Source organism: Rattus rattus, chromosome 6 (genome assembly GCF_011064425.1).
Source record: "Rattus rattus isolate New Zealand chromosome 6, Rrattus_CSIRO_v1, whole genome shotgun sequence".
Classification (NCBI taxonomy): domain Eukaryota; kingdom Metazoa; phylum Chordata; class Mammalia; order Rodentia; family Muridae; genus Rattus; species Rattus rattus.
The window spans coordinates 13,653,869-13,681,448 of NC_046159.1; the positions used below are offsets into that span (position 1 = coordinate 13,653,869).

At 44.0% G+C, this 27,580-nt stretch overlaps 1 protein-coding gene across 3 annotated transcripts in view; it reads left to right on the plus strand.

Annotated features, from left to right (window-relative positions):
- Grin2b (glutamate ionotropic receptor NMDA type subunit 2B) overlaps positions 1–27,580 on the plus strand; it is a 503,512-nt gene that overhangs the window by 386,302 nt on the left and 89,630 nt on the right. For all 3 annotated transcript variants that reach the window (XM_032905525.1, XM_032905523.1, XM_032905524.1), the window contains exons 8-9: positions 1,727–1,852; positions 4,420–4,649. In XM_032905525.1, the coding sequence (XP_032761416.1) occupies positions 1,727–1,852; positions 4,420–4,649 (356 nt within the window). The remainder of the gene's footprint in view (positions 1–1,726; positions 1,853–4,419; positions 4,650–27,580) is intronic.

The following is a 27,580-nucleotide window of genomic DNA, read 5'->3' on the forward strand; positions in this document are numbered from 1 at the left end:
AGTAGGTTCTAATTTCAATTCTATCGGTAGAGCTAGGCAGACCTGGGATTATGGGAATGTCAAGCAGAATATCTTCTTCCCATGAGTGTCTGGGGAAAGAGAAGTTCATGATTATAAGAGTAACAGATGCCAGGCTTGCAGACTACCTGCCATGGGTGCATGCTTTGCTTATATGAAATTATTGGTGGTGCTACTAGATTCATTGTTAGGCCTTGGAATTTTGAGTAAATTAAGCATTTTCCAGGAGTTCTGTAATGAAGCTCAGGTATGGTAGTCATCATAGCCCATGTTCTAGTCCACACCACAGCCCGGAGCCACTGTGATGGACAGAGAGAAATATGCAACATCCTGTTGTGGGAATCACTAGGCAAGGTTTCAAGATACCCTCAATTCGTAATCTGACTTCCATTTTCTTCATATGAAAGACACTTGACCCCTTGTACTTAGTTTTCTCCTCAGCAAAATAAATATAGTCATCCCTTAATGCAAGGCCCATTGAAAGGATTATAAATAATGGTGTATGAAGTCCGTTATGAATTGTAAACATCAATAATGATGTTTGGTACATTTGTTTGCAGAAAGTTGCCCTAAGCTAGATGAGGTGGGGGTGGGGGGTATGGGAGGGGGATGACAAATGTGAAGCTTTCATCCAATCCTTAGCCAATCAAGAAACATGGGACCAGAGTAGGCTTTTCATCAATTAGAGTTAAGGGTAGGGGAGGTTTCCCCACACCCGACGAAGTAGGCTCAGATGTATCACGTAGACTTGAGCCACTCCTGCCTCTGAAAGGCTTTGTGTTTAACCATTGGTATGTTGTGCTCTGAGACTTTGTTAAGGGTATTTTTAAATTGATTAAGTGACCTGGGCTTTTATAGTACCTTTGGGAGTTCAAAAATAAAGTAGGTTTCTGAGTGGGAAATATATTTTCTAATTTTCATCAATTTCCCCCTCTCAACTTCATCTTTATTAATGATGTGGAAGTGGGGGGAACAGCATGTTAATTCACTTATTATGAGTTTACAATGTGAAATGATAGCTAAAAAGGCCAGAACTATTTTTGGGACACAATGGAAGGGCACTGTGTCATGGGACAGAATTATGATCATTCTTTTGTGTCTAGGGTGTCAGAGAGATGGCTTTTGGAATATAACGTTGAGCATGTGAGCGCTTCTAAGCCAGAGAGATGTAACTCAGCTAGAATAGGTTTAATGGTGAAAGAGGCTGAAGGAAATACGCGCAGAGCGCTCTTGTTCTCTTGTCTACAAGAATTTGTCCACAAGACTCACAAACACTGCAGAAGACTTTTGAGTTGTTTGTTTTTTGTTTTGTTTTGGTTTTCATGGTATGGTCCTGTTGATGAGGACACGAAGCCAGTTGGTTTACCATCATTTCCTTGTAAAATATCTACTCTTTGCAGTCACATTGGAAGATCTAGGTATGGTTCCAAGAGTAGCAGAAACTGCCCCTGTAAACCCACAGGATTCAGAAGTATTATGGGGTCTTTATGCATTTGAAATAAAAAGATCTTTACATACCCAAGTGGAGAATGGGCTGCTTGAGTGTCTCTTATGTCTTCCTGACTCAACCCTGGCTCTCCCAGGGCACACGACACACTTGTGCCTTGCTCATCTTAAGATGGGTGTTTTCATCATTAGATGACTATGGAGACAATGAGTCGTTTGTTCTCCATTTTGACCCTGAGCGCCATTTTGCTTTCCTTCTCAGAGCCATTCAGCGCTGACGTGTGGGTGATGATGTTCGTGATGCTGCTCATTGTTTCTGCGGTGGCTGTCTTTGTCTTTGAATACTTCAGCCCTGTGGGTTACAACAGGTGCCTAGCCGATGGCAGAGGTAAGTGGGAACTCCTGCATTCCACCTTTCCCCCTTATTGGACAACTCAGAACCATTACACCTACTGTTTGTTACGTCTGTCCTCCCAACTTTCTGTGAGGATGGAGACCATAAGCATCCCCGATTGTCAGCATAGCAATGTTTTAGAAATGTGCAGTTAAAATATGCACTAGGTTCTCTTTGTTCCCATTGTCGCATATTAGATCCAAGCCTGATTCTGCCCTCTGGATCATTAAGGAGAAAGATTGGTAATAGCGAAGGTTAGCATGCATGGGCACTGGTTTGTAAGCCACAAGTTGTAGGCAATTTGGGGGAAGAAATGTGAGGGGAAAGGCAGACTCTGCACACACAGTAAGAATAAGAAAATTTAGAATGCCTGAGGAAGATTATCGAAGTCATTAGAGTTTCCGACAGTTGAAGAGTTACTACTGGGTCTCCACAACATGTGTCTTTGGCCTAACCCCTTCCCCTCCTAAGGAGCATAAAAGTATCATGCTTGAGATAAAATGGACAGAGAAGAGCATTTCTCACTTGTAGCTACGATAGGATGGTCTCCTTCGCTGGGCAGAAGGCATCAGCATGGACACACTGAACACGTATTTGAAGCACTTTTAATATTTTTGAAAAGTTTGTCAGGCTTCTAAAGGAGTCATGAGAACCTGGTGAATATGAAGTTACTTTAGAACATCATAAAGTCCCAGGATTAAGAAATATACCAATTTTAAATTGTCTTCTAGAATTCTAGTTATTCTGGAATGTACCTCCAAGAGGACGGATTCTTAATTGTAGAAACTAATAAGAATTGTATATGGGGCACTTAAGAGGCAAAGGTGATTGAACCTAGAATACTGATTTGCTAAACCTGGAATGAGACTTAGACACTGAGTGTTTAAAACAGTGGTTATATTACCCTGGTCTTATTAGGATGACCAGATTCGCTTTGTATCTGTTAATTTAGGGTGGTTGCCAGGCAACAGTGTTCAGTCAGTATGCTATTCATGCTTTGGTGGGATTCACAGTCCAAACTGAGAGCTATTTCTTCATCAATGGACTTCCAAGTGCTTATATTTTAGTGTGTTTTCTAAGGTGGAGTTTTACATGTCTCCACAATATGGTGTGGCCATGACTTACCACTTATGACTTACCACTTCTCCCTCCCCCCACTACCTCCAAGACACTTCACTCTCCACACTGCAAGCTCTGCTCACTGCCAGCTCCCCCTGTGGTGAAGGTCCCACCTGATGCTGAGTAGCTCCCCTGAATCCTCTGGGGCATTCAGATGTACTTTGAGGTCCTGACCTTCCTAGTTTGGATACTGCCATCTAGGCTAGCGGTGCCATGGGCATGGGTCAACCATCTCAGCCTGAAGCAGAGATCTGTCTGATCCCTGAGAGGAACCATCTGAGGCTCCCGTAAGTGTTAAGAGCTGAAGGTGGTGCAGATTTCCCTCTACCCTGAGAAAAAGTCAGAATATAAAAATTCAGATTTACAAATACCGTACAAGAGTTTATGATTACTCCCGTTTCAAAGCTCCTCTTACAGAGGAATTCAGCACTGTTCCACTCTAAATATCAAGTCTCCTTAGAGCATCTCAGTTTGCAAAACTTTGCTTTGTTATCAACTCTCTACGTACACATCTGTTACATGACATTGAGTCCACATGCACAGATGTTTGCACACAGTTCAGTAAGTTCAACATGCACAGACCCTTATGATGTAATTGGCTGAGCACAGGTTGTCAAGATCCCAGCAAGAATCCTAAGACCTTTGTGACTATGTTGGAAAACTCTGTAAGCAGATATTTCTCCAGTCGAAGTGTGCACAGAGATCCAAAGAGTACATGAAGTCTCTCCTTCCCCAATCAAGGACAACAGACAAGTTTCCAATCATGTAAAGGCAGAAGTCCTAAGATTTGATGGAGGGACATCTATCAAGAAGAGCTACGTTTTTGTTCTATATGTATATGGTCAGGCTAAGAGTCCGTGTTCTCTTCCCTGAGCTTCCTTGTCCAGAAGCCAGTGCTGCAGCAGGCCATTTGGGGAGGGTTGGCACTGGAGGGACTAGAGGTATCCATGTCATTTTAAAGACATTGGCTGCTAGAGGCTAGAAGATAAAGAAAACTTAGCCATAAGTATATTCAGTAATCCAACACTGGCACATGGAGGGCTATGACAGTTGTAGAAAAGGGCTTACACCACTCTTGCTGATGTCCTGGAAGTTAGATACAATGGTAAATTTTAAGAATGCAGGTCAATGTGAACATATTAGGATAGTTGACCATTGTTACATGATCTTGATGGTCTCATATACAAAGGCAGGAAGAGTTTTAGTTGGCAAAAGACCTCCCCACACACCAGGGCTCTAGGATTACTTCTAAGAAACACTCCCGCCTTCTCCAGCTCCCATAGGAGACACAGGATCTGGAATTGTAAAGCTGTCATATGAATGGCTCGGTGGAGGGGTTTCTTACTCTTGCCAGGAAGTTTTCAGCTCTGGGTACTTGTAGATCAAAGCAGATCCAGTGACTCAAGCTTAGCCTTCTTTCTCCATCTTTTGTATCACTCCAGAGCCAGGCGGCCCATCTTTCACCATCGGCAAAGCAATTTGGTTACTCTGGGGTCTGGTGTTTAACAACTCCGTACCTGTGCAGAACCCAAAGGGGACCACCTCCAAGATCATGGTGTCAGTGTGGGCCTTCTTTGCTGTCATTTTCCTGGCCAGCTACACTGCCAACTTAGCAGCCTTCATGATCCAAGAGGAGTATGTGGACCAGGTTTCTGGCCTGAGTGACAAGAAGGTAAGAGACCCATTTAAAACCTTCCATCTTTTTCTATCCCGTCCTGAGCCATACTCAAAGTTCTCGTGAAGCTGGTAATTTTCTAAATGTTTAGAATCAACAGCTCTTTTGTGTATTTTCTTCAATTTGGGACATGAGCACAGAAGCCAGATTCCCTACCGAATTAATACTCCTTCAGACTTGCCTTCAGATTTGTAAAAGGTTGTCACAAGGGCGCCCCGGGCTGCAAATGAGGGGCTTGGTATGCTAGCAGGTTCCCTGAGAACATAGCAGTTCTTGTTGGATGCAGTTGGGTGGCCTCTCAGCTCAGGGCTGCCTGTGTGCTGTGTTATTAGAGGGCTGCCCCTGTGTACCCACACTCGGATGCTAGAGCTTTACAGCTCCTTTTCCCAGTGGTGTGCGGTTGTGGGCTCTCCTTTGTTTCTCTACACACGCAGTGTGCTCCTAGGACTGAGCCGGAGGATTGTTCACATTGTATCTTGAAGAGGAGTGCTATTTAATGTGCGATTGCCTCCTGTGTGGTACAGATGAGTAGGTTGCTCCCATTCCAATCGTAGTCCTCCCTACCCACCTGGTATTAGAGAGAGGAAGGGAGGTAACCTGCTGGCTTCCATTTTTCCTAGCTAAGCGGTACAAAAGCTGTTCTACATGTATAGGACCATGTAGGTCAGCCTGAAGCACACCAGTTTCCATGAGCGATTCGTCCCCTGGAAATGCTACAACCATGATGCCCAGAGACTAGAAGGGCTGTGTCTTATAGTGTCTGGGAAAGCTAGGGCTCAGCGCATTCCGCAGTCTTCTGTTTGCCGCACGTGTTCTACTTCCTGACTTTAATATTTAGAAAGTGTGGTTTTCCATTTCCACTTCCAGGATAAAGTTATAGAAGTGGATGTGTTTTCAGACCAATGTGCAATGCTTTCTGACATGGGTGGGGGTCCTGGTGAGAAGATATTGTCTTGACTCTGGGGCCAGTTTCTCTTCATTCATGACTCTTCGTTCACCAGGAATGCTCAGAAGTGTATGAGAAAAAGAAACCGTTCCTCAAGGGAATTTTATGGTGCTTTTTGTGTGCGTGCGTATACGTTTCTATAGTGAGCACATGTGCATAGATGCATGTGAGCGTCTGTGTGTGAGAGACACACTAATATACAATGTTCACAGCTTACATGTGATATATTACATGCCTTTAGTTTATCTGATTTGTCTTTTTGCTTTATTTTTCTTTAAATTGTTAAATTATTTTGCTTTACTTTTATTTAAACTTAAAAGTGTCTTTTCTTGTATGGCCTACTCCCTTACTAAAACATTACTTATTCCTCTAACTCACAATTTAGTATACACTTATTTATATGTTCATCCATTTAGTATGTGACTCATTTTTCAACCCCCCTCTTGCTTTTGGTTCCATCGTCAGCATCCTTTGTCATCACAGAACTAACTAGAACTGGAATTAACAGCATTTCTCCCTCCATGCTACCCACCTTTACCACTGCCTTCACTCAGACTCAATGTGGATTAGGTAGGCCACACCCACCAAAAGCCATTGCTGTACCAGAATCTCACTGCGCTCTGCTGCCGAGTACAGACTTGTCAGAGATATGGTACCCTGCTGGTGTCATCCAAACATGGCCAAGTCATGGGAACATGTCACCTTGTACTGGTTTGGAAAAGGTGTAGTGGATCAAACTCCCAAGCATGACTTGAGCCTAGGTGACAAGTTCATGCCTCTGTACATCAACACGGCAATGGAATTGTGGGTCACAGTTGACATGACTATATCCTACTATATTTGTCTTATAGCTTTCTCCATATGTCTCTGAAAATCGCTCCTAACACTGTGTGTATCTCTCTCATACCTTCATTTCACTCAGAAACAACTTGTAATGTGTTTCTATCTGAACTAAAGATATTTAAGACAAGGTGAGGCATGTTTCCCTTCCCTAATGGCGATCCCAGGCTACTTAATAGCACAGAAAATGTGAATCTGTCATACTGTTGTTTTCTAAGAAATTAGATCATATCAGTAATTTTACATATAAGTAATAATAGTCTTACATATAATAACAAGTTATCTGACATATAATAAACACAGCTGATTGATCCCCATATGGCTTCTGTGCCCCTTATTAATGACCATCAGCCCTCCAGTGTCTCTGCCCAATGCTTGCATCCTGCACCGTAGGCGTCCTTAACTCTCCATCATTTCTTACCACAGTTCTATACAGGCATATACCTGGGAAATTGTTCTTCCCAATACTCATTTACTCCTACTGACAGCAGGCTTGGGTCAGAGCCCCTTTACTTGTGGAACTCTCCTAGGCCCCTCTGGCCAGCCCACAGGCTCCGTTTCACCACAACTGTTTAGGCCTTTATTATCACACATCTCCCATGTGTTGTACAGTAATATGAAGACTTGTGCACAATAGTATTTCTCTTTGACTGTAAATGTTACAGTCAGGGTCATTATTTGGTCATTATTAGGGCCAGAAACAACAGGGAAAGAAAAGAAAAAGAAAGGAAGGAAGGAAGGAAGGACAGAAGGAAGGACAGAAGGAAGGAAGGAAGGAAGGAAGGAAGGAAGGAAGGAAGGACAGAAAGAAGGAAGGAAGGAAGGAAGAGGACGGAAAAGTCCATGTGAGAGTGGAGAAAGAATCCATGTATTTAGAGCTTTCTGTGCCCACAGTGGCTGCAGCAGCAAAGCCACAACACAGCATGAGCTTTTAACAGCTGCTTAATCTGGAAACGATTGAAAATGGTTATCTGATGTATTTCAGAATGGCACAAATGACAAAATAGTAAATTACAAGCATCCTACCAGAAAGTGTCAACATCATCTACATAATTATAGAAAACATTTAGGTAACTAATGACATAGGACTGCATATTAGTGTCAGGAACAGTTATAAAAATCAGAGGAGAGTGTTTCGAAAGTATACTTAAAATGTCAAAATTCACATTAGCTTTACTTCAAAACACCTAAAGAAAACAAGATCTTGGAACTGGCATGGGTAATACAGCTGAGGAAGCATATTATTTCAATTTAGAAAAAGGGAGAATGTATATGCATTGAAATGATATTATTGAGAGTAGAAATGAGATGATTCGTAAGATTGTTTTTCAATGAAATTCCTTTTCCATCCATCGAGGCCAGCAACATTTGCAGTGGAGAAGGGTTCTGACTTGCTTGGACTATCAGTTGCCGTATCATCTGTGCCGTTCATGTCAAATGACAAGCATCTCACAGTGGCAACAGGAAGAGGCCTGTAGCTCTTATATATGGCTTTAAAATGGCCCTCAATATTTGGGCAGGGGAAAAATGGCGCACCAAGATTTCCTTTGTTATTGATAAGGACGCCTGCTCTTGCTGCATGCGCTTCCTTGGATTGTCCTGCACTCCAGTGAACCCCAAACTACCACATGACATAATGGAATGTGGGCGGGCCAGCCTTCTGACAGCCCTACTGTACATCCCTCAGACACGCAGGTGGGAAGGGAGAGGAAAGACGTTAGCTCCATGCTTTTCACGGAGCAATGAGCTCACGGTACTTGTTCTGAGGTTTCTCACCTATCCAGACGGACTTTCTGTATTGCTGCCTGCCAAACACAGTAGGAAAGGGAAAGACACCCACCCACTGCTACTTGCTGGGCGCTAGGTACAGTGTCTTTGCTGCGTATGTCTGTGCTGTTTGTATAACCTTTCATCCAGGTGTGACTATTCCCATTCCCCATGAGGACACTGCAACTCCGAGAAGCCTAGAAACTTCCCTGAGGTTACGGCCAAGGTTGAAGCCATGAGTATTTGATTCTAAAACCATTCTTCCTAGGATGTTTCCCTTTGTGGGGAATCCCAGGCAATGTTATAACATAGATGAAGATTAATGTATCAGTTTATTTTTTTTATTACAGTGAAAAAATAACAGAAGGAACTTAAGGGAGGGAGGGAAGGAAGGAGGGAGGGATTACTCCCGCTCATGGGATGAGATGCAGTCCATCATGGTGAGAGAAGCACAGTATTGGGAGTATTAGATGTTTGTCACACTGGGGCACATGAGGTAGGGCACAACTATGGAGCTCCAAGCCCTGCCCCCCAACAATTCATTTCTACCAGCAAGGCACCATTTACTAAGGATCCCCAAAACAACAAGATCCTTAGTAAACAGTGCCAGCCACTGGGGGGAATAGGTTAAAACCAGTGATCCTATAGGAACTATTGCACATTTTCACAACAGTTCATAGGACTTGACGCTAGTGAATTCTGAGTCAATTCTCTATCCTTTCATTAACTGGCTGTTTGGGGTCCACTTAACCCAGCTTTTATAGATTATATCGCTGTTCCTACCACTGCTGATAAAGATCGCCACTCTTATTCTTACCAATGACACTTCAGCACTATCTTGGCTAACACTCTTTTCGGCTCCTTTTAAGCCAGGCATAATGCCAAACACATTGCGGAGATCGTGTTGTGTAATGGTGTCGTTAATATCTTCATTCGTAGATGAGGCAATTGAAGCTAAGAGGTTAAGTAACTTGCCCTTACCATATTCTCAGACGCCCATCACCCCCACCAGTGTGCCAGACCATTTAGAACATGATGCTTTTTCTAGTTAAGCACCCTTTTCCTATCTCCCCTGGATACCTTATCAAAGTTTAACAAGCTAAATCGTTTCCCTGCACTAAAAAATTAAGCTATCTAATTAATTAAGCCATAATAATTAGATGGCATTCTAACATTCGCACTTGTTTGATAAATCTTTCAGAGGCACCATTGAAGTAGACAATAACAGTGATTTCCAGGACTTGGGAAGGCTAATAGCTTTCGAATTGACTTTAGCCTGGGCATAAAGTGACCCTGCCCTTTAAGCCATTGTTGGATGACTGCAGTGGTGTTGCCTAGAGGGAGAGGGATCACTGAGGCAGTGGGGATGAGATGGCCTGCAGGGAGGTGGAGATGACTGAGTCCTCAGCACGCTGGCTGTGTGGCTACCTCTTGGCTATCTGGCCCATTCTGCTCCACACATTACTAGCGCCACTGCGGAACCCTCAAGTTACATTTTGTAGTTTATTTCCAGAAGGAGCTGGAAAAGCTTTGTTGACGACCTGCTCACCTACATAACATTCACAGGCAAGTGTTCTACCCTGGTGCAATGTCTTCATCCCTGCCTGCAGCCCTGGGAGAACAATAGGGATGGCCACCTAAGCGAGGACCCCTGGGCTTTTCTAGGTCAATGATTAGGCCAGGTTTCTGAGATACGTCATAGGCTGTGATAGCTCCCGTGTTTCTTTTTGGCATTAAAAACAGGTAATGCTTTGAACTTGCTCTGCCAGTCTCAGGTTGAAATTTAATTGACATTGTAGCAGAATTAAAATGCAATGAGGTTATGAGTGTTCTGCCCCACGAGCGGACTAATGTCTCTTTATCGGAAGTGGGTTAGTTGCCGCAAGCCGGGCTTTGCTATGAATGTGAGGTCAGTTCCTCAGCTCTCTCAGCCTTCTTGCTCTCTTTTGTCACACACGCAGGCTTCCTCACAATGTGATGTTGTCATGTTTTGACAGAGCTAGAAGGCCTCTGCCAGATACTGATAACACATCCCAAGCTTGCTAGCCTCTGGAAGGGTGAAGAATAGATTTCTTTATAAGTCACTGGCTCTGTAATTATTCTGCTGCAGTGACATACAGTGGGTAGAATCAGTAGGGCGTGGCTATCAAGCCAACACGCAAACAAACAAATAACTCTGCACACCTGAGGATGGGTGGTTTGCTGATGTGCATCTTCATCGGGCGACTCTCCTGAAACAACTGGATGTCCGTGAGTTTATGTGAAGAAATGAGGCCAGAATTCCTATTCTACAAATGTATTTTTCTTGCTCTATTAACTTTAGGCTGAAAGCCAGAGGGAGACAGCTAACCTCAAACCAGATCTGGCCCACCCTGGCTCTGGCCAAGGCCATCTTGGTCAAATCATGGGGTACCGGGCTAAGAATAGCTTAGTGGAAGGGTCAGACATGACGAATGAGCCAATCACTATCGATGAGGGAAGGCCTAGACTGGACATCCAGGTACATGCTGACTCCATGCACAGGAGTCTTCTGGGGCTGTCAAGAAGCATGTCATCTTTTTAAAAAAAAATCAACCTATAAAATTTTTTAATAAAGTATTTATTCATTCATTCATTTATTGCTAGGGTTTCACAGACTGGCTTCCAACTCATCGTGTTGTTGAGACTGGCCTTCAATTTGTGATCCTCCTGCCGCCATCACCCAAATGCTAGGATTGTAAATGTGTGCCACCACACCCAGCAATGTGTCCCAAGCTGATAGACAGCGGGCCTTCTGGAAATGGCAAAAAGAATAGAAGTGCTCACATCCCGGGAGCACATGGAGTACAAAATACACAGGGTTGGGGGAAGACCTATCTGTCTCTTTTTTCGTCTTAACTGTTAGAGCGAGTCCAATGTTTTTTGTGGACCACCCATCCTACTGCAACCCCTGTTAAGATGAGTCCAGAATAAACCCTAAGCTCTTGGATGAGCTCAGAGCTGCCCACCACAGTCAGCTATTACCAGGCTGCTGTTGGCTTGCATAGTTGTGCTTGAGGCTTAATCTGCACATTTCTTAGCAGACAACCTTGAGTCCTAATCCCAGGGCCTATCTTCACCGGGAAAGGACGTCTGTAAGCTCCATTGGGATTTAGGAGTGGTCACCTTCAAGTCCCAGGCTGCAGACGAGCCAATATTCACCTCTGGGCTGCCATCGGGGCTCCTAAGACTCCTTTCTCTCCTTTTCTATATACCCCTCCACACAGCACCTCAATAGCTGTCTTTCTTCTAGCACCCAGTGACTTCTCACCCTGGACACCTCACCTGTGAGTCCTGTTGTCCCAGTGGGTCACTGAAGAGGCAGGAAGGTGCCATCAAAAAGACATTTTTACAACCCAACCTTTACATCCAGTGAATTCTGACCCAATTTAAGAAAGAGGGCCTTTGTAGACATAGCATTAAGACTTTGAAGTGAGATCATCCTCTCTTCGGTTGTCAAGGTGGGTATTCAATGTGACTGATAATGATGACCCCCTATAAGCAAAATGCCTTGCTCTATGGCACAGAAGAGGAGGAGGAGTCCACATAATCATGTAACTGGGACCGAAGGGGCACACAGGGCAGATGATAGAGCCATTAAAAGGTGAAGTCTCCCCAGACCTCTAAAAGTATTATGGCACACCTGACAGCCGGTGTAAGTTATGGGAAGACATTTATGCCTGAGGTCTCTTGTGTGGTGACAACAGAATCTTAACACAGAGCCATGAATGGCTCTAGAGTCTGCAGTTTGAGCTGGTTTTTGCCCTCTAGACTTGGGGGGTCTTCTCTTCCTTCTCTTGGTTCTGATACTTAGCCATATGGCTCTGTTCTTATGAAACTGGTATTTCTCACAGCAGGATTTGATTCTTCTTTGTGTAGGATCCACTTTGCACTGGAGATGTTGAGGGAGATATGTTACACCAAGAAGGCCTTTTCTTTGCCCATACATTTTAGGGCAACAAGGGAGGATCCTCAGTAGCATCGTGTGCTTCCTTTTTTTGACCTTGAGCCTGTCTAATGCCATTTTCTTCCCATATGTTCTGTATACAATCTTCTGCAAGGCCTGGTGTGAGACCATTGGGAAAAATAACTGTAGGCTTGTTTCTATGAGAATTATCACTGTCTTAGTCAAGGTTTCTATTCCTGCACAAAACATCATGATCAAGAAGAAAGTTGGGGAGGAAAGGGTTTATTCAGCTCACACTTCCACATTGCTGTTCATCACCAAAGGAAGTCGGGACTGGAGCTCACACAGGGTAGGAACCTGGAGGCAGGGGTTGATGCAGAAGCCATGGAGGGTGCTGCTTACTTGATTGCTTCCCCTGGCTTGCTCAGCTTGCTCTCTTATAGAACCCAAGACCACCAGCCCAGGGATGGCACCACCCACAATGGGCTGGCCCCTCCCCCCTTGATCACCAGTTTAGAAAATGCCTTACAGCTGGATCTCATGCAGCATTTCCTTAAGGGAGGCTCCTTTCTCTGTCAAAACTCCAGCTTGTGTCAAGTTGACAAGCAAAACCAGCCAGTATGATCAGCTTCATGATTTTTTTGTGATAAAACTGCTCTTAATGCACTAGTTTATGTCATATAGTTTATGTCCTAGACTTGGAAGGAACTTCATCTAGTCATTAAGTGTATGTAACTCCCTTCTAATCAAAAGCACAGGAATGCATGCATGCATGTACGCACACACACACGCGCACACACACACACACACACACACACACATACACACACAACTGTGTAAAGAACATAGGTCTCCTATGTATAAAGGATGCAAGTCAAAGCCTATCATCTCAGATCGATGGTCTTTCTCACCCAGAAAAAGACAGAGTTTGGTTTCACTCAGCTGACGTCAGTGGAGCCGTATTTTCAAAAATAAAGTGATGTGAAACTAAAGAAGGAAGGAAGAGAGGGAGGGAGAGAGGGAGGGAGGGAGGGAGAGCAGAAAGTGATTGTGGTAGCAGAGGAGTAGGGGGGAGGAGGAGGAGGAGGAGGAGGAGAAAAACCATTTGGACCTAAACTTGGGCTAGATTTGCTAAGTTATTCTCTAGAAAGTTATCCTTATGCAATATGCTAGATGACCAGAGGCTCCCAGGAGCTGGAATTTTTAAATGTAATTATGCAAATTAGCATTAACATGCCCTCACTGTTTCCCCCCCTGAATTGAACTGTACTAATGCCAAAAGGAAAACCAGTCGCAGGTAGCTCTCTCTTCTAATGGAAGCTCACTTATGCTTGTTGGTCTTGGTAAGAAAAGCTGGAAGTCCTGCTCTACTCTTGGGGTCACTGAGTTTACCTGTGATTTCCTTGTGAAGTGGGTTCTGGGTCCAGCCGAGGATGACCCAGACCCCTCTGGGGTCTGAGTTAGGACTTCCTGTGTAGACAAGTCTCCAGTTCTCAGAGAAGAGAGTTGTTCTGCTTAGCTGGCTCTTAAAGACAATTTCTTCCTTGTGAAGTTTATTTACATGAAAGGGAAATAAGTCAGTTCTCCAACATCCTTTCCTCTCCGATTAAAAACAAAAATTAAAAATAATTGTTTTAATCCAGGGAGACTGAGCTTACTAAATCTCAGCTTATGGGTAAAAGTGTATTAAGAATTAGTGTTTCCCTTCTGAGTAAATAAGTTTGAATCCTCAGAGACAAATTAACACAGCATGAAAATTTATCTGTGGCCTAAGGCACCAATCCTAGATGGCGTCAGGCTTTATAAATGTCAGAATTATATTCACAGGCAAAGCCAGCGACTAGGCAGGGTCTGGTTCTTTATGGATGCTTCAACCTTGCCAACTTCCACATGTGCCCAGCTACAAAGGCAACAAGAGTGGCAAAAATCCTCAGTGAACTGTGTTCAGCCTGTTATTTTTTGGAGCCTTTCTGCTTAGCTGGGCATCTGCGAGGGGCAGTGGGGACCCAGGACTGCCTGACACTGGAAAAGCCCAGCTACTTCATTCACAACTCCATGTCAAGATTTCCTTCCAGCATGGGTCACGGAGAATCTTTAACGCTCTAAACAACACCGTCTGAGACCTTTCCCCTGTCAGATTTGGACAGGCGCCTTCATTCACACCTTCGAGGACACAGGCTCTAGGCCAGTTCCATCCCCAAAGCAGCAAGGGAGGACAAGAAAATGAGCAGGTAGGCTCTCTGGCAAAGGTGGCAGCTCTAGTTTTCAAAGAAATCAGGAGTGGAAAGATTGGGTCTCAGTTTTCTCTCTTGAAAATCACAGTACTTACACCGGAGAGTCCACCCATGTGCTGAATGATTTACCTGCAAGCATGAGGAGCTGAGTTCAGTTCCCAAAAGCTACCTGTGAAAGTCAGGCATGGTGGCATGGACTTGTAATCCCAGAGACACAGGGCTGCCCGGCCAGCCTAATGTGTTTGGTGAGTCCTAGGCCATTGAATGACCCTGTCACAAAAATATTTAAAGAGCACCAAAAGAACGACATGTGTGGTTGTCCTCTGGCCTGTGTATACATGTGTCACAGGGAAAGCAAGCCTCCCAGCAGGATGTAACAGCACAGTCACATGGGGACCCTTTCTCATTAGACGCAGCGCTGTACCACTGTCTGGATCCAGGGGCCCCAAGTTCCTATTACAAAACATCAGTCAAACAGGGTCCCAGAAAACCGGAGCTACTTTGGGGAGAAAATTTCCATAGGGAGGTGCTTTACAGAGAGCCTTCCCATAGTGCTCCCAGGCCAACATGAGGCACTCACAGCCAGAGGATGGGAGGACTGTTACTCAGTATGCTGGGGCTGATGGCCTGACCAATGGTATTGAGGGTTCATAGGCTAATCTTCCCACCGAGAATAGCCCTGGGGAGCCCTTGAACTGAAGCAGGGATTAAATAAGTATCAGATATCTACAATGCTTGCTTTATAAAGCACTTTCCACATCACCTTCATATTCTGTCATTACTGCCTGACACACATCTCAGAGATCAGAATGTAGGATTCGTCATAGCAGAATTCATGTGCATTTATAGCTAGGACTAGGATCAGTAGCTGGGACAAGCCAAGTTGCTTTTTTTTGCCCTTATGATCATATTTACTGAACATACCCTACGCAAGGTCAATTGTTACAGCTTCCCTGGTCTGTCTTCTCTGAGTCTCTAAGCAGTGACTCCCATAACACTTGTAACAGAGATGGGTCTTCACCCAGTTTAGGTGCAGAGCAAGTACATTTGGCCTTTGATTGCTCTAGCCTAGGAATCTTTCCAGTCAGCCCTTGCAGACTTCATCAGTGTGTGTACAGCATCTTGTCGCTTCCCATGTTTCTTGTGGGATCTGAGATGCATTGAATGGCAAGGAGTATAAGAGCTCCTTCTACTCAGTGAGTCCTGATCTTACTCCAGCTAAGAACAGAGCTCACTCTCATGACCCTTCCCTTTAATGGGGACAAAACAGAGGAAGAACTGGGGAGCGAAACAATGTCCCCTGCTCCATCCCTATCTAAGGAGAAGAGTAAAGAATAAAAGATGAACTAAGGACACTGTCTCAGGAGTACTATAACAAGGCCCTCAAGTACGTAAGCTCGAAAGCCACCTTGATATTAATGTCCCTCATGCTTAATTCTCACACACGTCTCCTAGCTGACCACTAGCACCACATAACATTTCTAGCAATGTACAAGTTGTCAACGGGTTTTGCAAGAACTTATTGCCAGGAGACCCTGAGAAAGTCAATACCCAGACATTGCTGGACAGGATGAAAAAAGGGGATGTTGAGTTGGGTGTTAACCTGGTGCTGAAGGAAGAAGAATGTAAATTCTAACAATGCCTCCCAGTTGGTTTTACATACAAATCGAGCGAGATGGCTAACAGCACGGTGTGGTGTGTTAGGCAGGACACTGCAACCCAGGGCAGGGGAACCTTTGGGGAATGAGTTCTTCTGACTTGACAGAGGGGGAGCAGTGAAACAAACACAGTTGTCTTTACAAGACACGCCCACTCATCAGTGCAAACTGTCGGTCGCTCGCACACACTGTAGAGCACACGTGTGCCTTTGACTTTGGGCATCGAGCAATTCTCTGCCTTTCCCTTTATCTTGACAGAAGCCCGCCAAGTTAATTGTAGCAAATATGTATAAACCTCTTCCTCTCTGCCAATCAGGTCCTCCTGAGCAGGCAAGAGATGGTCTCACCTGCTTCCTTACGCAGAATGATATCTAAACATCCATAGAACAATACAGTGACTCCAGGTAGCTACTTTTCAAAGGTTGCTGCCAGAAGGTTTGTTTGAACTCTCTGCTGCACCGTTGAGAAGGCTGAGAAGGCTCAGAGGCAGAGGCAGAGTCAGCCCCACTGTGTTCCCAGCACCAGAGAGGTACACCATCTCCCTGGTATAACTTAAGCTCTGACCTAGGAAGTCACCCCGGGGTTGGACATACTTAGGGATGGTTTGGAATGGAAACTGCGTGGATAGGAAAATTTATTTCTAACATGCTCCTCTGGCCTGACAACCACAAATGCATTTTTTCAGTATATAGTGGGCATCCTTATACTGGATCATCATCACAATGGCATCCAACTTCAGGATTGCTGCAGCCAAGGGCAAGTGTATGCTCATATCCACAAGCCTGACCAACCCATGAGGCAAAAACAGACAAACTCTGGAATCTCCCACCATGAGATTAACCAGCAGAGATCCTGAACCCTTCAGTCATTTGTTTGGAACATGCTCTATGCAGAAGAAGGGCAGTTTATTCCCCACTACTCATGGGGTGATCTTGACTGCCTTACCTTGTTCCTAGGCCCCTCTTGAGTTGGAGTTTTAGTCTTGCCTGTCAACTCCAAAATCACTGGTTAAGAGGTTTTTAAACATAATTGTCAGCCTGGTGTTCTGAGGTAGGCATGCTGCAAACTAGACATTCTACAGGGCACTTAGGGGCATTCCTGTGAAGGCGCTCCTATCATGGTAGGGTTGGGGTGGAGTAGAGATTGGGTGTTGGGCAGAGACCACACCTATAAGGTGGCTTCGGCTCTTCTCTGTAAGTGTTCTGAAAGCACTCATCATCCAGTAGCCCTGTGCACTAAGAAGCATCTCTCAAAGTGACAAATGACCCACCTGAGCAGGCTTTTTACTTCCATCCACTCAGGATGGTACCAGCTACTTAGATGTAAAATACTGTGTACATAGGAATATACCCAGGGTTCCATGAAGAGTAGGAATCGTGGAAAGAAAGTAATTCCGGAAGCAATCTGTCATCTGAGCCGATTAGTCTGAGTGACACCATTTTCCTGGCATGCTAGAATGGTTACTTATGTATAGCTATACCGAAACGTCTGGTTTTAGAGGACTCTGGCTGCAGTTGGTTGGTTGGTTGGTCCCATGTGGTTAATGGCGGAACCTGATGGTAGAAGGAACATGTGATACAGTAGTTCATCCCGTGATGGACAGGGGAGAAGAAATCGGGTTCAGAGTGGCTCTTCCTCTTAAGTTAACTCTCCACAAACATTGTATACGTGTACCATGAGATGTTCATTAGCACTCTTCTGGGTGCTTCTAAATCCAACCACGTTGACAACCAGAATCACCATCACAAAGGGTTTTGTGCACTTAAATCCCCATTTAAATCTTTATATAAAAGCAAAGCAAACTGTCTCTTAGAATACATTGCACAAAGCATTTCTATTGGGAGAATAGAATTATCACCTACTCATATGTTGGTAAGATAGCTTTTCAGGCCATCTCCCTGTTAAGCCTGAAGTCCTGCAGATGGAAGGAAGAAGACTACTGACTTTGTAGACACACGTGTGTAAGGAAATACAGACTGTTCGGTTTGGGACCCAGAACTGAATAAGGCATCACAATGGCCCAGGAAATAGGCTGACAGTGATGTGCTTGCACTGCCCCCTCTGAAGGAAAGGACGGTGCTCAGTGACTGGCTACATTTATTAAAGGATGGATGCTCCTAGGACTCACGCTGGTACTAACACTAAACTTCTGCTCTCTGATGGATTAAATTGCCCTTAATTAGCTAACCATTTGCAGTACTGTTTCACTGGGGAAAGTGTGTTAGTGTTTTTCAACAGCTGATTTAGCAATGACCTATTGAGAATGGTATGTCCTTAGCTTGGAGCCCGTGGAAAATTGCATTCCAAAGCCACAAATGAATTAGCATTTGTATTGGGTGCTCTTTTTCAAGATGAGCAATCAGGCAATCTTCCCCCACCTCCATACACTATTTATAATAGCCACTATTATAAAGCCACATTGATAAAGACTCCAGAGAGCTCACCAGTCATTCGTGACCCCTGGGTGACACTCAGCTAAATGCTTCAGGTTTTTGTTGTTGTTTTCTTTGTTTGTTTTTGTTTTTGTTTTTTGCTTTGTTTACCTTTCCTCTGGAACTTTTTAGGCAGATGCTAAAAACCACAGAGAAAAACAAGTCAAGAGGCTATATGACCTTACTCTGCTCCTAAACCCTCTGAAGCCTCGAGTTGAAAGGTTTTCCACCTGCTAGTTTTTGTGGTGATGTAAGGTTTATTACTTGCCAAGTGGTTAGACCTGTATGTACCTTGTGCATACTAAGTCCTCAGTTCATATTAGTGCTGTGTGTTTTATGTGCAGTCCCAGCCTTTCCCCTAAGACCACCTGAGCTTTTGGTCAGTTCACCCTTAACACATATTGCTTATTGGTGGGGTTCGGCTGGTGTGTCTGAGTGATGGGACACTGGCCGAATGACGTCCTCCAAATACGTGATAACAATTTGCCATTGCATTTCAGTCCCACGCCACGCTTTTATTTAACTCATTCATCAGAGAGAGTCTAAAATCTGCTATACATCCCTCCCTGGAACTGAGTACAGGAAGCAGAAGGTCTGTGTGAGCATATTGTACTCACGGAAGGCTATGTTCGGTACATGATGAGAGAAAAAAAAAGCAATAAGTGTATCATGGTGAGTAAGGCGAGCTGGCACGGGCTTGAGGTGGCTGGTGACATTGATCCACACTCAGAAGCCAACAATGTCTTCTTCCACACAGTCTTCGTTCAGGAGGGCTTAGGTCAGAGGTTCTCAACCTGTGGGGTGACTCCTTTGGGAATTGAAGAACTCTTTCACGGGGGTTGAATATCAGATATCCTGTATATCAGCTATTTACATTACAATTCATAGCAGTAGCAGAATCACAGTTAGAAAATATCAATGAAAAAATCGATATTTTATGGTGGTGGTGGAGGGAAGTTGGTCACCTCTACATAAGGAGCTGTATTAAAGGACCACAGCATTAGGAATGTTGAGAACCACTGGCTTAGCTCATGTCATCCTTCCAAGATGCTCTAGAACAGAATAGTTCAATAGCTGGGTTCATCTCAGTGTCTCTCTGGAAACTGGTCCTAACCTTCATAAGACCCATGCTGAGTCTGGAACCTAAGTTCTGCCAAAACCCTGCCCTACCTCCCAACATTTGAGATCAATTCATCTCTCTTTGTATTATTTACCTAGAATATTTTATTCATGACTGTGTACTCTCCGCATTTAACATGTTACCAGTATGTCAATGATACCTAGTATATAGATACCTAATATATAGATCATACCTGGTATATAGATCATACCTGGCATATAGATCATACCTGGTATATAGATCATACCTGGCATATAGATCATACCTGGTATATAGATCATACCTGGTATATACATAGTATATAGATCATACATAGTATATAGATCTACCTGGTATATAGATCATACCTGGTATATAGATCATACCTGGTATATGGAAGCAACTTTCTCAGTACATGCTCACTGAATGGTTATTAATCACCCTCCTATGGCTCTCTAAGTGAGCAAATGAGATGCTCCATTACACTTGAGCCTCAGAGAATGTGATTTTAATATAAGTATAGTCCAAATGTGCATAGAAACCCTTTCGCATGGCAGCAGAGGCGTGAAGAGCAGTCCACTGAGTGGCAGACACTGAGTTCCAAAGGCATAGAATGAGCCGAGGGTGGTGCTACTTAGGAGACAGTGCGGGAGGGTGGAGATGAGGGTCAGCCTTGACTACAGGATGAGTTCCATCACATCCTGCACTTCAGAGAGCTAGACAGAGTAACAAATGTCATGTCAGAGGCATTTCCTTGGGTATTCCTTTTCTTGTTCCAAAAAAGAAAGAAAGAAGAGAGAGAGAGAGAGAGGGAGGAGGGAGGGAGGGAGGGAGGGAGGGAGGAGGGGAAGGAAGGAAGGAAGGAAGAAAGAAAGAAAGAAAGAAAGAAAGAAAAGAAAGAAAGAAAGAAAGAAAAGAAAGAAAGGTGAACAGTGGTGGCATGCGCCTTTAATCCCAGCAGTCAGGAGGCAGAGGCAGGCAGAGCTCTGAGTTCAAGACTAACCTGGTCAACAGAGTGAGTTCCAAAACAGCCAGGGCTACATGGAGCAACCCTGTCTCAAAAAAAAAAAAAAAAAAAAAAAAAATCAAACCAAACCAAACCAAACAAGAAAAACACAAAACAAAGAAAAACAAAAATATTTAACCTTTCAACCTAAACCTCTGTTTAATGAACTAAGTTCAATTGTTTTCAATGAGTCAAATTTTATTTGCAAATTATAAAAGAGAATACACCATGTTGATAGTACACCAGCATCAATGATGGCCCAACCACTTGCCTTACCCAACTTGGGTCTTTAACTCTCCATTAAAAAGCAGCGTTCCACCCCAAATGCATGCCTCTTGTGTCCTCTGGGATCCCATTGTCTTTCTTAACATGGTTTTTGACAAACAGTTCCTGTTCTTCTTTGTGGTACATGGTGAGAGCCCCTTCTCATGTGTTCTAACCGAACTCTGTCCTTTTAGTCTTCTCTCTCCTCTTCTGGGCATCCTGTTTATACGTGTGTTGTGATTTGAACGTAAAACACCCCTCACCTCCAAAGTTCATGTGTTTAAACCCTGGGTCACGAGCTGGTTTTAGAAGTTTGTAGAGCCACCAGAAGCAGAGTTTTACTGATGCAAATGACTTGTTGGGGGCTGGCTTTAAGGTTTGGGCCCCACTTCCTGTTCTCCATTGCTGACTGTGGAAGCAGTGTGACCTGTCATCTTAGGCTGCTGGTACCCTGCCTCTGCACCATGATGACTGTACCCCCCTTTTAAAACCATGAGCTTTTGTGGGCTATTGATAATAGCAATAACAAAGGGAACCAGCATAAGGTAATTCTCTTTCTCAAGCATTGTACTCCTTTGTCAGTGGATTGCAGAGAAGACAGTCTGCTTTAAAATTATTTATGAAACTGAAAACCAGAAGCCAATTAATTGAATGGGGGAGTACACTGGAAGAGGCTGTGAAGAGGGATGTTTTTCTGTCTGGGGGATACAGCTCGATGACAGAGCACTTGCCTGGCGCTCCAGTCTAAACCAATGTTGTCAGCAGTCATTCAAATGGAGAGAGTACTTTGCACTCCTTCCTCGGAGCGAGCGATATTACACAAAACAAAATGCTTTCCCATGTGTTTGGTACTTTACCCCACAGACCCAGCTCAGCTGTTTCTTGCTACCCTTTCCCTAACCATCCTGCTTGCCTGTGATACACATCTCCTATTTCATCGGGATCCTTTTGTTTCTTCAGTTCTGGGCCTGGAACCCAGGGCCTTGAACTTGCTTGGCCAGCATTCGTCGCTGAGCCGTGTCTCTCTTTATAGCGATGCTGGCATTTGCTTCCGTTTTATTAATTAGCTTCTGGCTCACAAGTTCACAATTCAAGTCCAGCTTCTCTGCAGTCCACGAATCAGAAACATGATGGGCAATGCTTGGACCCGTTAAAGAAATCTGGCTGCTGATCCCTTAATAGATTCATCACACCGTGGAGGTTGATAAAGAAATTTCCTCGTTAATGAGAATACTTTCCTCTCAGTTGGATCTTTAAAATATGTGTGTGAAATGGACTCATCTAGATAATTTCTCCAAGGATGGCTGGCCATTCAGAGTGATCTACCCTGGCAGCAATCCAATCTCTTCAGCCTATGTGCTTCCTCTAAACAAGGTGTCCTCCCCAAGCCAGGCCGCTGCAGGACTTGAGTGTGGGTGAAAGCAGTAAGGATATTTTAATGTGTTTCTCTGATGTAAACTTGAAGGTTTTCTGCGAACTCACTCCAGGCTATGCGCTATATTTAAAAAGGAGGTACTCCCTTGTGGCATATTCTCATCAGCAAGAGCTACCAAGGATGCAGAAGCCAGACCTCGGGCCACCAAATGCACATATGGTATTCAATTTGAGATGCTGGAGACATAGCCCAGTAGTAGATTGCTTACCTAACATGCTCAAGGTCCTAGGTACAATCTCTACTTCTACCAGGAAAAAGATATTTAAAATCTAGGAGAGGTTCTAACTAAATGTATTCTTCTGCTCTTTTCTTTATTCATGATAAAAGTTACATGATAAATGACATGATATACTGATATCTTAGGTATTTCCATTTTTTTCCATTCTTTTTGTACTAAAACCACAGTGGAGGTAGGAGTTTATTGGATGAATGAATGAATGAGTGAATGAATGGATGGATGGATGGATGGATGGATAAATGAATAAACCAATGATAAGACAGTTATTAAACTCCTATAGTATTCATGGTATAAGACAAAGCCATGTAGCTATTTGGGTGTGAGAAATATTTTCATAACAAATGGCTGTGGGGAAAGAAAGGCAAGGTAATGTAGATGAGAAATATTTGACATTTACAGTACCAGATAGAATTTTCACACCTTTATTTTCTCCTCCTGTCAAGCCACCTAAATTAGGCAGACCTTTAAGAGGAAATCTGAGTAAGTAGGGTCTCCAACTGTGCTACTGTTTTAGCTTGTCAGATCTTAAGCCACAGTATTCTTTCGGGATTTATTTGGGGAGATATTAGGCCTCTTCAGAGCCCCTGCTTATCACCTGTCTCCTGTGTGTAGATAGCAAAGGACGTCTCTCTGCTAGGCCAGTTGTTGAGCCTGCTTTCTTCCCTAAATGGGGAGAGCCTTCTTCTCAACCAGCCACGTGTTTGCAGAGCACACGCTGTTCTCCCGGGCATCACTCACAGCAAAAGTCAACCAACACAAACGAACTAACAGCACTGTCCTCTTTCAGAGTGGACAAGAAACAAATAGCAACCAGACAGGCTCGTACAAAGTCATTGTTAAGGGTGTTAGCAGCTTCTTAGATTGTTTTCTAGAATAAGTACATGCCAAACATTACTCCTTAATTTATCTGTGTTCTTTTGTATCCAAATTCCCACGTAGCTTTCATAGCTATATATCCTGATACATTGCAGGTGTTCAGTGAATATATTTGAGTGTAAGATGTTTAAGTAAAATATGAATTATCAATTAATAGTTTAGAATGAGATTCAACCCTTAGTCACTAGGGAATGCCAAATTCCATTCCCCTAACACCCTGGCTGTTGATACTTTTGCAGCACTAACCTTCTAATACACGGTACTTGGAATCCCTCATGTTTGACTTAGGCATGAAGACTTTACTTAGTACCAGGGAAGTACTTAGAAGCCGAAGTCTCTGCCTATCTTTGTCATCAGGACTCTTCAGGTTTTGGGCAGCTGAGGCACCCAAGCCATGTGCCAAGTGAATGGAAGAGGATGAGAGGACACACGAATGGGGAGGATCTGAGACAGCTGATGATTCTCTGGCTTTTCTTTCTTCCTCTGTGTAGTATCAAAGTGATTCTCTCTCTGTTTCTCCAGTTACGTTTCCCAGTTCACAAGTATATAGTGAGGAATGATGGTTTGTCTAGAAAACAAACCCAGTGCTGGCTAAGTCCAGGGAGAGAATATGTCAAAGTTAAACCAGTTTCTTTACCAAAGAGTTTTTGAGCCTCTGAGGCCTGATGGGAAACCTAGAGGGATGCGCTGTGCCAGATAGGGTCACTAGGCTACCTTGTGGCCCTGACATTCATCCAGCTGTGGTGTCTCTGTGTAGAGCCAACTTTACAGACCAAAGGAAGAAATCCTATTGTGCTGTAAATGGGCACAATGTGACAGTGGACGCAAATGTTTTGAACCTACTGATCAGATGGATTGCCAGCAGATGTGTGCCTGGTACCCTGACCTGTCCCTCCTTGATCATCGCAGGCCAGAGGTCTCAGTCTTTTGACAGCCCAAGCCCACACCCCAGATTCTTGACTCAGAAGAATCAGTGCTGGTTGCCTGGAGCATAGAGCTGATAAGCAGGTGATTCAGGGAGGCATTTTCCATAGAGGTACCAGGTAGTGGCCTCTAATAACCTCCCATGATATATCCAATCTGCTGGGACTCCCGGGGCAACTACCATTAGAACTCATTCTGTGGCGAGTCTGTCTACATCCATCCTCTACCTTAAGCCTTCCTTAAGAGCCATCGGTCTTTGCTGGTACCCATAGCTTCAAACAAAATCTGGAAAAAAACTCTTATCTCTCCCAGGCCAGCTGGGAACTGGAGTGATGTGGGAAGGCAGAAAACTCAGTCTTGCCTGAAAGTAGGAGAGCAAAGGCTAGCTGTGACACAGGACTACTGAAGGATAAAATGTAAACCCTCTGTCTTCATGCCTCTGCCTCACTTCATCTTCATGCTATCATAACCATCCCCAACTCTGTCACATTTTTGATGCCAATGAAATAGCTATACACATTGTCAAGTCCTGGATCTGACAAGCTCTTATGGGATCTCAGCTCTGGTACATTTTTTTTTTCCGAAGGAAAAATGAAGAATGTGCCAAGAAAGATGTCCTCAACTGACACGAGGACAAATTAACTCCCCGTCACTGGGGATGGCAGCCCAGCACTACATCTGAGACACAGCACACTTGGCCATGTTGCATGATTTTCCATTAATCAGTAAGCACTTTAAGTGGCGTTTGAAGCCTAATGCACAGAATCCAATTCATTAATTTATTCGCTCATTTAGATCTTTCATTTGCAGACTCCAGTTACAGTCAGGGAGTGTTCTAGGCACTTGAGTTGCAACAATGAGTACAACAGGCAAAAATCTTGTCTGTTACATCACAGTGTAAAGGGAAGGGCAGAGAACTGAGAAGAGAGCGGTATAGAGATGTTGACAGAGTGTAGCAATTTTCCCTCAGCAGGTCAGGGGAGGGCTGTGCGATTGAGCTGGTGCAAATGAGGGACAGAGTTAGCCAGGGCTTTCTTGGGCAGAGAAGAGGATGCTCTGGTGGGAACCACTTGATGTGTTCTGCAACTGCCACATGGTCAGGAAACCTGGGCATTAGAGGGAGAACAAGCACAGAGCCTTCTTTCCTCTGAACATGGGTTTCCATTCTGGTGCCCTTTTCAGTTATATCTTCCCATTATGAGATCATAATTCAGGTTCAAGTTGGTAGTTTTCTAGTAGACATTTCTTATGTGGCCCCTCTGTTATCTCAGCTGTATCTATGCTAAGTTCTAATTCACCTAAATGCTGTATCTGTCCTTGGTCTGGTCAGTCACTGTGTTCAAGCAGTGGCCTCCATCCAGGTACCATACTCATATATCATGTTTACACACACAGACATTCCTTCCCCTTCAGGGTGCACACTATACTCATGGGCTCTGTTGTCTTTGTTCCTGGGAACCTACGTGCTCTGATGTCTTCCACAAGCCCCTTGCCAGTAGTCAATCATGGCCAGTGTGTACGGGTTACACCACCCAAACTCTACCCACGTCATGACGTTTCCTATGTGCACTAGGTTTCTGTAGCCCTCCCTTTTCCTATTTGCCACTGGGAAGTTGTCATGCCCATCTGGTCTTTGGATCTTGAGACAATCTCTTTTCTGAGCCTGTATTCCGTCTGCTTCGAGTGGTGTGATGTGACTTAAGGTTATGTGTGAGGACTCTGTTTTAATTCTTTCTCTGTTCCCACCTAGCTGTAAGGATCGACCAAAATCATCTATCAGGATGTTAGTGTCCTTACCCATGAAATGGGAATAAGAATGTCCACCTCATGGGCTTAACCAGAAAATTAATGACTTACTACATACAAGTTGTAGAGCACGTATGTATTGTATGTTGGGACAAGTGTTAGCTGCTGTTGACACCAAACTATCATCATTCCAATTGGCATGTAATGTTGAGTCCATCTCCATTGTTCTTCAGAGCTCAAACACATACCTGGGGCTATGCCTACCTCATGATATCTCTGATGGTATTTTTTGGCAAGACCCAGATTTTGCCAGATACATAAAACCTCAGGGGACAGGGGAAGACATAGTCAATAAAATTGATGTGGTAAAAATAGAAACAAATGTTTGTTTATTTAAATCTTTGGCAAATTCCAAACAAATCATTGCTTTCCTGCATCAAGGTCCTCGTTGTGAGGAAATCTGGTAATTAGCTAATCTTGAGAAACCTGAGGAGCTGGCATTTTGTTTCCTGGAAGCTTCAGCAGAGAATGATGATGGGAAAAAGAGAATCCTGGTCTCCTCACTGAACCAGAAGCAGAGCTTTTATTCCCCAACAGCACAGCATGCAGAACTCTGAAGGAGGCTTCTAGAATGATAGTGTGACCAGGGACAGGGAGAAGGGCCAGCTAACTAATTTTCTTGCATGCAAGTACAGGCATCCATGTGTGCAGTGTGTGTAAGGGTGTGTGTGTGTGTGTGTGTTTGTGTTTGTGTGTGTTTGAGAGAGAGAGAGAGAGAGAGAGAGAGAGAGAGAGAGAGAGAGAGAGAGAGGAAGAGAGGGGGGAGGGGTGTCATTGGGCTCCCCAGGGCCCCAGAAACGGACCTGAATTCATGTTGTCACCTTAAATTATGAATCCGCCTTCTTGTTACATGCTGTACCGCTGTTGTTATGGTGACTCATTTACCGCCTTTGAGTAAATTCAAGCAATATTTTCTCTAATGAATAATAATATAGCTTTATAATAAATTGTAAAGCTCATTATTTGATATGAGCATGTGTGTGTACTTGTTAGTGTGGTCACGTGTGTGTGTGTGTGTATGTGTGTGTATGTGTATATAAGTGCATGTATGTGTTGAAGCCCTAGGTTGATATAGCCTGTCTTTCCTCCATTGCTCTCCACTTTTATTTTATTTTATTTTATTATTTTGAGAGAGGATCTCTCATTAGCATGAAGCTCAAGGACTCCATTAGTCTGACCCACCAATGAGCTTCAGGAATTTGCCTATTTCTATTCTCTCCACCCCTAGTAGTGAGGTTTAGGAGTTCACCACCACCACCTTAGGTTTTTACATGGGTTCTGGGGGATCCGAACTCGGGTATTTGTGCTTGCACAGCAGGCATTTTACCTGCTGGTCTCTCTCCACAGTCCCCAAGTGATCATTGTTCCTCCTACCTCCATTCCATACTGTCACTTTAAGGACGGTGAGGAATCTCATTGTATAATCCACCACTGTCTCCACTGCCACACTGACCCTTGAGTGGGGTCTTGAGGGACCA